General features: G+C 43.5%; 1 protein-coding gene and 1 long non-coding RNA gene across 3 annotated transcripts in view; one reads left to right on the forward strand and one right to left on the reverse strand.

Annotated features, from left to right (window-relative positions):
• The window catches only part of LOC141378488 (uncharacterized), a 38,886-nt gene that overhangs the window by 13,361 nt on the left and 13,504 nt on the right, over positions 1-12,021 (reverse strand). The gene's annotated exons all lie outside the window — the stretch shown is intronic.
• Positions 648-12,021, forward strand: part of begain (brain-enriched guanylate kinase-associated) — a 41,577-nt gene continuing 30,203 nt past the window's right edge. For both annotated transcript variants that reach the window (XM_073927958.1, XM_021467250.3), the window contains exon 1: positions 648-2,876. In XM_073927958.1, coding sequence (XP_073784059.1) covers positions 1,584-2,876 — 1,293 coding nt within the window. In that variant the 5' untranslated portion in view covers positions 648-1,583. The remainder of the gene's footprint in view (positions 2,877-12,021) is intronic.

A 12,021-nucleotide genomic window follows, 5' to 3' on the forward strand; every position in this document is an offset into this window, starting at 1 on the left:
AGGCTGTATTGACGAGTGTATTGATGTATCCGCAGCCTCTCTCAGTCATCGCTCTGTCTAAACAATGCTCCATTTAATTGTCTGTTAAATGAATGTGACTCCACGGTGAACCGAGAGACAGGAGCTGTGTTTCAGGTGTCCAGGTCAGGGTTTCAGTCTTCAGAAGTGTTATTGATTCAGTTGCTGGCTTTTGCTAATCAATACAGTTCTGGACCTAAAGAGACTGGAGTGACCTCTTTAATGGTAGAGTTCCAGCAAACATGATCGTTCTGTCATCATTTCAAGCCTGAATGCCTCTCTTTCACCTGTGAAATACAAAAGAAGACACTCTGCAGCGCTTTTGTCCATACTGGGAAAATCAATGGACTCCAGTGTAGTAAAGTCCACAACATTTCTCCAGCTTTCCTCTGTTGTGTAGGTCAGTCATACAGGTGTGAATCAGGGAATCATCATGCTGTGTTGATCTCAGACACACAATATTGTGTTTGATGATAAAGTATGTAATAATAAAATATGCATCTTCACTTTACTTCTCTTTTCCACACCTGATGTCCTCTATATGCTTTTAAAAGGCTGGGTTGTAACCCAATGTTGAGTCAATCTCTGACAAACACAATTTTGGGATCATTTTTTCATTATTTGTAACTGGTCCAGTTCAGATTTACTGGCTGCTGAATTTGCTTCCTGCAATCTTTCCATTTCCTCAAGAAACTCCACATTTTTTCACCATGATCAATTGGAATAATCAGAGCTGATAAGTTGATGATCGAGCAATGTCCTCAGTGCCTCCCATGTCATCTGATATTTTCTTCAACTTAATGTTATTATTTGCTATATCTTGTGCACCTCGTCACATGACTCTCTTCAATGACATTTAAATGCTACAATTTACCCCAACAGTTGGTTTGTTCATGTGTGACCCAATGCTGGATTACAAGAACACAGCGTGTAGATAACTATGAATATATCCAGCAATTTGCACATTTACCTTCAGTTGTTGTAACCCAACATTAAATCAATTATAAACAAACCTAACCATTGGGTAATTTTCACAATTACATTTAAATGACTTTTATTAACCCCATAGTTGACCCAACACTTGGTTTCAGTGACCCAGAGTGCAGTTTACATCTTTACCTTGAGTCTTCCTCTCCTTCCTCATGTTGAGCTCCTGTACATGCAGGGCCTTGCAGGCGTATAGTTTAATCTGCAGGCAAACTCCAGATCACACAGAGGAAGCTGTAGTCCGACACCATAAACAACAAACTCCAATGAGGAATCGATTTATGGAACTGAAGTTCTGCCCCACATCCAGTCCATCATGTGGCATCACGATCAATGCTCTGCTCTAAACAGCAACTGACCTGGAAAGCCGAGCAGAACTCCGTCAGCGCTCATACTGAGGTCGGTTCATCATAACTCCACCAGGAACAACTGCATTGTGGAGAAAACTTGCATCAGTATGTCTGAGCATCAGCAAGTGTTTTTTAGAGCATTTCAGAAGATCTGTACCTGTATTTAAGCTGTGGAACTCTGGCCAGCCCAGCTCATCATGGTCCAGTTTTTCAGCAGCAGAGGCAAAAATGCAGAACGGCTCAACCAAAACAGGACGAGGGGTTACTGTCAACGGGACGGTCTCCACCCTGAAGAGGCAACCGAAGATGGTGTCCAGCAGGCAGGAGCGTGGTTCATGTTCATCCACGGTTTCTTGTCCAGTCTTCTCAGGATCCCAGAGCGATTTAGACGAAGAGCCGGCGCCACGCTGTCCGTCCAGCTGTTCCACACCCACCCTGCACAGGCCTGGATCCACCGCCAGTCTAAAGGCCTCCACCTCCAGCCTGCAAAGAAACGCAAAGGGTTCACTGACCAGCCTCAAGAGTTTCCCGAGCTCCACAGCACTCCAGAGTTCCAGCTTCAGCATCCACAGCTCCAGCCCCAGCCTAAGGAGCTCCAACCCCATCATCCGGAACTCCAATCCCAGCCTCCAGAGCTTCAATCCCAGCCTCCGGAGCTCCAACGCCAGCATCCGGAACTCCAATCCCAGCATCAGGAGCTCTAACCCCAGCCTCCACAGCTCCAATCCCAGCATCCACAGCTCCAACCCCAGCCTGCGAAGCTCCAACCCCAGCCTGCGGAGCTCCAGCCCCAGCCTTCACAGCTCCAGCATCAGCTCCAGTGAGGACGACAGCTGGGACACCAATAGCTGGAGCTCCGGCGCCACCTGTCTTCTGCGCAGCTCCATCAAGCAGCACAGTCAGGAGGTGTTCCGGGTAGGCTTTGGCTCGGATTCCGAGGCTGTCTTCCAGAACTCTGACAGCGGCCCGGGCAGTGTGTCAGGGTCGGAGCAACGTGAGCCAGCAGATCCAGCCCATGTAAACCGCAGGGACTCTGTATCCTCTGCTGCTTCAACTGTGTCCACCGACCTGGAGCAGGAGATTGAAGAAAAGCTCAAGTTTTCTCAGTTTCTGGATGAGGTGACGTGTCGGGTGCTCAATCCCGCGTGTTTGCAAGCATTTGGTGCACCCATTCGTCCATCCATGACTTCATCTCTCCAGTCATTATCCGGTCCTTGGTTTGGTTCCAGAGAAAGTCAAACACCAGTTTCTATGAGTAAATGGAGCAAGTGCATGCCGAGCTGCAAGATTCTGGATGCCAGCGAGAGTTTGAGGAGAACACAAGAGCAGTCGTCTTTAGGAAGAACCTACTTAGAGACTGATATAGACCGAGTGCGGCGGGAGAATGAGGAAAGTGTGGAGAAGTGGTCTGGCGAATCTTCACGAAGATGCCCGAGTCCTGCTTCCAAGCGTTCGGACGGCGCTCCGCTTCCACCGTACCGGTCCACTTCACTCCCGAGACCTACTATGAGCAGCACCATGGTGAGTCTCTGAGAAGTACAGCCTTCAGTTCTCTTGAGGTGACTGAATCTTTGATAAATACACTAATGGTTCATTCATTGCTCTTTGTTAAAGGGACAGCTTACGCCAAACTGAACTTCTGCAATCATTATCTCCTCCTCCGCTGGTTCCAAATCTGTTTTGTTCTTCGGTTGAACACAAAGGAACATATAAAATGGCCATTGACTCCTTTAATGTTCCAGCTGTAGATGTCAATGGCTGCTGTTTATCCTGCATTCTTCAATATACCTTCCTTTGTGTTCAACAGAAGATAGCCCTCATAGTGTGTTAGTAAATGGTGATCTGTCCCTTTAACCTGCTATAGGTCCTGGTTTGGGTATATATTTCAGCAGTATGTCAGTACGTCATCATGCTTATGATAAGTCCACTATATCATCACCCTGTAAAACAATGTGCATCTTATCCAGCTTTACATTTGAGGTCACAGGAGTAATCGTGCCCATCGCCGCACACTGACAGCTCTTATTAAAAATACATCAGCGTTTCCTATTATTCACAGCCAAGCCACCGCTGTCTGGACACACTCCTCTCATCCGCCGGGAGCAGCAGACGCATTAATAATGCATTTGATCTTTTCGTATGGAAGCGCTCCTTCCCAAATGCCAATCATAAAGGCTGCGTGCAGTGCTGAAACAATGGAAATGACACACACCACGGATTGAGACAGTGTCGTAGCAGCTGTTTGTGTGTGTGTCTGAATAGAAGAATTCATCATAATCTCCTGTTGAATTTCAGCAGAGAGAGTCTGGCTTTATTTGGCTCTTATGAGACCGTCTGGGTAACAATGTGTGTGACAAGAATTTGACACTAAACGTATTGAGAAACAGTGTGACGAGCGATGGGCTCCCAGCTCTTCAGAATCGTGGATTGTTGCCATTTGAGGTGCTCGAGGTGTGAATGCTATGAAACTGCCGTGTGTGTGTTGTGTGAGCGTGTGTGTGTTTCCCAACATCACCAGTGTGTTTAGCACCATTTTCAAATTATTATTGATATCTATGGCCCAGTGTTAAGTCTGCGTGAACTGGAAGTTGCTGTGACTTTTATTTCAGCATGTTGATAGATTTCAGTTGAAACTAAATATTGAGTAGGGGGCGGGGCTATGGAAACCCTCAGGCTAACATCAACAGATGGAGGCACTCCAAACATGGAAGCAAATGCTCAGGATTTTCATTGATTTTTTTGTGGATTAAACTGCACAGATTAATTATTCTTATTAATAGCTAGCAAAATAAACATTATAGATTTAGATTTCAAACTGACTTTAACTTACTTTTTAGATTCTTTTTAAGAGCAGCTCTTGAAGAGATGTAGATGGTGCCAAACAGTATAAAACAGCTGATGGAGTATACACTAACCTGCACATTATTCAGACACTAGATGCAGACAGTCAGAAACAGCTGATGGAGTATACACTAACCTGCACATTATTCAGACACTAGATGGAGACAGTCAGAAACAGCTGATGGAGTATACACTAACCTGCACATTATTCAGACACTAGATGTAGACACACAGTCAGAAACAGCTGATGGAGTATACACTAACCTGCGCATTATTCAGACACTAGATGGAGACAAACAGTCAGAAACAGCTGATGGAGTATACACTAACCTGCACATTATTCAGACACTAGATGCAGACAGTCAGAAAATGCTGATGGAGTATACACTAACCTGCACATTATTCAGACACTAGATGGAGACACACAGTCAGAAACAGCTGATGGAGTATACACTAACCTGCGCATTATTCAGACACTAGATGGAGACAGTCAGAAACAGCTGATGGAGTATACACTAACCTGCACATTATTCAGACACTAGATGGAGACAGTCAGAAACAGCTGATGGAGTATATACTAACCTGCGCATTATTCAGACACTAGATGGAGACAGTCAGAAATAGCTGATGGAGTATACACTAACCTGCACATTATTCAGACACTAGATGGAGACAGTCAGAAACAGCTGATGGAGTATACACTAACCTGCGCATTATTCAGACACTAGATGGAGACAGTCAGAAACAGCTAATGGAGTATACACTAACCTGCGCATTATTCAGACACTAGATGGAGACAGTCAGAAACAGCTGATGGAGTATACACTAACCTGCGCATTATTCAGACACTAGATGTAGACACACAGTCAGAAACAGCTGATGGAGTATACACTAACCTGCACATTATTCAGACACTAGATGTAGACACACAGTCAGAAACAGCTGATGGAGTATACACTAACCTGCACATTATTCAGACACTAGATGTAGACACACAGTCAGAAACAGCTGATGGAGTATACACTAACCTGCGCATTATTCAGACACTAGATGGAGACAGTCAGAAACAGCTGATGGAGTATACACTAACCTGCACATTATTCAGACACTAGATGGAGACAGTCAGAAACAGCTGATGGAGTATACACTAACCTGCACATTATTCAGACACTAGATGGAGATAGAAACAGCTGATGGAGTATACACTAACCTGCGCATTATTCAGACACTAGATGGAGACAGTCAGAAACAGCTGATGGAGTATACACTAACCTGCACATTATTCAGACACTAGATGCAGACAGTCAGAAACAGCTGATGGAGTATACACTAACCTGCGCATTATTCAGACACTAGATGGAGACAGTCAGAAACAGCTGATGGAGTATACACTAACCTGCACATTATTCAGACACTAGATGGAGACAGTCAGAAACAGCTGATGGAGTATACACTAACCTGCACATTATTCAGACACTAGATGCAGACAGTCAGAAACAGCTGATGGAGTATACACTAACCTGCGCATTATTCAGACACTAGATGGAGACAGTCAGAAACAGCTGATGGAGTATACACTAACCTGCGCATTATTCAGACACTAGATGGAGACAGTCAGAAACAGCTGATGGAGTATACACTAACCTGCACATTATTCAGACACTAGATGCAGACAGTCAGAAACAGCTGATGGAGTATACACTAACCTGCACATTATTCAGACACTAGATGCAGACAGTCAGAAACAGCTGATGGAGTATACACTAACCTGCACATTATTCAGACACTAGATGTAGACACACAGTCAGAAACAGCTAATGGAGTATACACTAACCTGCGCATTATTCAGACACTAGATGTAGACACACAGTCAGAAACAGCTGATGGAGTATACACTAACCTGCGCATTATTCAGACACTAGATGTAGACACACAGTCAGAAACAGCTGATGGAGTATACACTAACCTGCGCATTATTCAGACACTAGATGTAGACACACAGTCAGAAACAGCTGATGGAGTATACACTAACCTGCACATTATTTAGACACTAGATGGAGACAGTCAGAAACAGCTGATGGAGTATACACTAACCTGCGCATTATTCAGACACTAGATGGAGACAGTCAGAAACAGCTGATGGAGTATACACTAACCTGCACATTATTCAGACACTAGATGCAGACAGTCAGAAACAGCTGATGGAGTATACACTAACCTGCACATTATTCAGACACTAGATGTAGACACACAGTCAGAAACAGCTGATGGAGTATACACTAACCTGCGCATTATTCAGACACTAGATGTAGACACACAGTCAGAAACAGCTGATGGAGTATACACTAACCTGCGCATTATTCAGACACTAGATGGAGACACAGTCAGAAACAGCTGATGGAGTATACACTAACCTGCGCATTATTCAGACACTAGATGGAGACAGTCAGAAACAGCTGATGGAGTATACACTAACCTGCACATTATTCAGACACTAGATGGAGACACAGTCAGAAACAGCTGATGGAGTATACACTAACCTGCGCATTATTCAGACACTAGATGGAGACAGTCAGAAACAGCTGATGGAGTATACACTAACCTGCACATTATTCAGACACTAGATGGAGACAGTCAGAAACAGCTGATGGAGTATACACTAACCTGCGCATTATTCAGACACTAGATGGAGACAGTCAGAAACAGCTGATGGAGTATACACTAACCTGCGCATTATTCAGACACTAGATGGAGACAGAAACAGCTGATGGAGTATACACTAACCTGCGCATTATTTAGACACTAGATGGAGACAGAAACAGCTGATGGAGTATACACTAACCTGCACATTATTCAGACACTAGATGGAGACAGTCAGAAACAGCTGATGGAGTATACACTAACCTGTGCATTATTTAGACACTAGATGGAGACAGAAACAGCTGATGGAGTATACACTAACCTGCACATTATTCAGACACTAGATGGAGACAGACAGAAACGGCTGATGGAGTATACACTAACCTGCACATTATTCAGACACTAGATGGAGACACACAGTCAGAAACAGCTGATGGAGTATACACTAACCTGCGCATTATTCAGACACTAGATGGAGACAGAAACAGCTGATGGAGTATACACTAACCTGCGCATTATTTAGACACTAGATGGAGACAGAAACAGCTGATGGAGTATACACTAACCTGTGCATTATTCAGACACTAGATGGAGACAGTCAGAAACAGCTGATGGAGTATACACTAACCTGCACATTATTCAGACACTAGATGCAGACAGTCAGAAACAGCTGATGGAGTATACACTAACCTGCGCATTATTCAGACACTAGATGGAGACAGTCAGAAACAGCTGATGGAGTATACACTAACCTGCGCATTATTCAGACACTAGATGGAGACAGTCAGAAACAGCTGATGGAGTATACACTAACCTGCACATTATTCAGACACTAGATGCAGACAGTCAGAAACAGCTGATGGAGTATACACTAACCTGCACATTATTCAGACACTAGATGCAGACAGTCAGAAACAGCTGATGGAGTATACACTAACCTGCACATTATTCAGACACTAGATGTAGACACACAGTCAGAAACAGCTAATGGAGTATACACTAACCTGCGCATTATTCAGACACTAGATGTAGACACACAGTCAGAAACAGCTGATGGAGTATACACTAACCTGCGCATTATTCAGACACTAGATGTAGACACACAGTCAGAAACAGCTGATGGAGTATACACTAACCTGCGCATTATTCAGACACTAGATGTAGACACACAGTCAGAAACAGCTGATGGAGTATACACTAACCTGCGCATTATTCAGACACTAGATGGAGACAGTCAGAAACAGCTGATGGAGTATACACTAACCTGCGCATTATTTAGACACTAGATGGAGACAGTCAGAAACAGCTGATGGAGTATACACTAACCTGCACATTATTCAGACACTAGATGCAGACAGTCAGAAACAGCTGATGGAGTATACACTAACCTGCACATTATTCAGACACTAGATGTAGACACACAGTCAGAAACAGCTAATGGAGTATACACTAACCTGCGCATTATTCAGACACTAGATGTAGACACACAGTCAGAAACAGCTGATGGAGTATACACTAACCTGCGCATTATTCAGACACTAGATGTAGACACACAGTCAGAAACAGCTGATGGAGTATACACTAACCTGCACATTATTTAGACACTAGATGGAGACAGTCAGAAACAGCTGATGGAGTATACACTAACCTGCGCATTATTCAGACACTAGATGGAGACAGTCAGAAACAGCTGATGGAGTATACACTAACCTGCACATTATTCAGACACTAGATGTAGACACACAGTCAGAAACAGCTAATGGAGTATACACTAACCTGCGCATTATTCAGACACTAGATGTAGACACACAGTCAGAAACAGCTGATGGAGTATACACTAACCTGCACATTATTCAGACACTAGATGTAGACACACAGTCAGAAACAGCTGATGGAGTATACACTAACCTGCGCATTATTCAGACACTAGATGTAGACACACAGTCAGAAACAGCTGATGGAGTATACACTAACCTGCGCATTATTCAGACACTAGATGGAGACACAGTCAGAAACAGCTGATGGAGTATACACTAACCTGCGCATTATTCAGACACTAGATGGAGACAGTCAGAAACAGCTGATGGAGTATACACTAACCTGCACATTATTCAGACACTAGATGGAGACACAGTCAGAAACAGCTGATGGAGTATACACTAACCTGCGCATTATTCAGACACTAGATGGAGACAGTCAGAAACAGCTGATGGAGTATACACTAACCTGCACATTATTCAGACACTAGATGGAGACAGTCAGAAACAGCTGATGGAGTATACACTAACCTGCGCATTATTCAGACACTAGATGGAGACAGTCAGAAACAGCTGATGGAGTATACACTAACCTGCGCATTATTCAGACACTAGATGGAGACAGAAACAGCTGATGGAGTATACACTAACCTGCGCATTATTTAGACACTAGATGGAGACAGAAACAGCTGATGGAGTATACACTAACCTGCACATTATTCAGACACTAGATGGAGACAGTCAGAAACAGCTGATGGAGTATACACTAACCTGTGCATTATTTAGACACTAGATGGAGACAGAAACAGCTGATGGAGTATACACTAACCTGCACATTATTCAGACACTAGATGGAGACAGACAGAAACAGCTGATGGAGTATACACTAACCTGCACATTATTCAGACACTAGATGGAGACACACAGTCAGAAACAGCTGATGGAGTATACACTAACCTGTGCATTATTTAGACACTAGATGGAGACAGAAACAGCTGATGGAGTATACACTAACCTGCACATTATTCAGACACTAGATGGAGACAGACAGAAACGGCTGATGGAGTATACACTAACCTGCACATTATTCAGACACTAGATGGAGACACACAGTCAGAAACAGCTGATGGAGTATACACTAACCTGCGCATTATTCAGACACTAGATGGAGACAGAAACAGCTGATGGAGTATACACTAACCTGCGCATTATTTAGACACTAGATGGAGACAGAAACAGCTGATGGAGTATACACTAACCTGTGCATTATTCAGACACTAGATGGAGACAGTCAGAAACAGCTGATGGAGTATACACTAACCTGCACATTATTCAGACACTAGATGCAGACAGTCAGAAACAGCTGATGGAGTATACACTAACCTGCGCATTATTCAGACACTAGATGGAGACAGTCAGAAACAGCTGATGGAGTATACACTAACCTGCGCATTATTCAGACACTAGATGGAGACAGTCAGAAACAGCTGATGGAGTATACACTAACCTGCACATTATTCAGACACTAGATGCAGACAGTCAGAAACAGCTGATGGAGTATACACTAACCTGCACATTATTCAGACACTAGATGCAGACAGTCAGAAACAGCTGATGGAGTATACACTAACCTGCACATTATTCAGACACTAGATGTAGACACACAGTCAGAAACAGCTAATGGAGTATACACTAACCTGCGCATTATTCAGACACTAGATGTAGACACACAGTCAGAAACAGCTGATGGAGTATACACTAACCTGCGCATTATTCAGACACTAGATGTAGACACACAGTCAGAAACAGCTGATGGAGTATACACTAACCTGCGCATTATTCAGACACTAGATGTAGACACACAGTCAGAAACAGCTGATGGAGTATACACTAACCTGCGCATTATTCAGACACTAGATGGAGACAGTCAGAAACAGCTGATGGAGTATACACTAACCTGCGCATTATTTAGACACTAGATGGAGACAGTCAGAAACAGCTGATGGAGTATACACTAACCTGCACATTATTCAGACACTAGATGCAGACAGTCAGAAACAGCTGATGGAGTATACACTAACCTGCACATTATTCAGACACTAGATGTAGACACACAGTCAGAAACAGCTAATGGAGTATACACTAACCTGCGCATTATTCAGACACTAGATGTAGACACACAGTCAGAAACAGCTGATGGAGTATACACTAACCTGCGCATTATTCAGACACTAGATGTAGACACACAGTCAGAAACAGCTGATGGAGTATACACTAACCTGCACATTATTTAGACACTAGATGGAGACAGTCAGAAACAGCTGATGGAGTATACACTAACCTGCGCATTATTCAGACACTAGATGGAGACAGTCAGAAACAGCTGATGGAGTATACACTAACCTGCACATTATTCAGACACTAGATGTAGACACACAGTCAGAAACAGCTAATGGAGTATACACTAACCTGCGCATTATTCAGACACTAGATGTAGACACACAGTCAGAAACAGCTGATGGAGTATACACTAACCTGCACATTATTCAGACACTAGATGTAGACACACAGTCAGAAACAGCTGATGGAGTATACACTAACCTGCGCATTATTCAGACACTAGATGTAGACACACAGTCAGAAACAGCTGATGGAGTATACACTAACCTGCGCATTATTCAGACACTAGATGGAGACACAGTCAGAAACAGCTGATGGAGTATACACTAACCTGCGCATTATTCAGACACTAGATGGAGACAGTCAGAAACAGCTGATGGAGTATACACTAACCTGCACATTATTCAGACACTAGATGGAGACACAGTCAGAAACAGCTGATGGAGTATACACTAACCTGCGCATTATTCAGACACTAGATGGAGACAGTCAGAAACAGCTGATGGAGTATACACTAACCTGCACATTATTCAGACACTAGATGGAGACAGTCAGAAACAGCTGATGGAGTATACACTAACCTGCGCATTATTCAGACACTAGATGGAGACAGTCAGAAACAGCTGATGGAGTATACACTAACCTGCGCATTATTCAGACACTAGATGGAGACAGAAACAGCTGATGGAGTATACACTAACCTGCGCATTATTTAGACACTAGATGGAGACAGAAACAGCTGATGGAGTATACACTAACCTGCACATTATTCAGACACTAGATGGAGACAGTCAGAAACAGCTGATGGAGTATACACTAACCTGTGCATTATTTAGACACTAGATGGAGACAGAAACAGCTGATGGAGTATACACTAACCTGCACATTATTCAGACACTAGATGGAGACAGACAGAAACAGCTGATGGAGTATACACTAACCTGCACATTATTCAGACACTAGATGGAGACACACAGTCAGAAACAGCTGATGGAGTATACACTAACCTGCGCATTATTCAGACACTA

The sequence above is a fragment of the Danio rerio genome, chromosome 17 (assembly GCF_049306965.1).
Source record: "Danio rerio strain Tuebingen ecotype United States chromosome 17, GRCz12tu, whole genome shotgun sequence".
Lineage (NCBI taxonomy): Eukaryota > Metazoa > Chordata > Actinopteri > Cypriniformes > Danionidae > Danio > Danio rerio.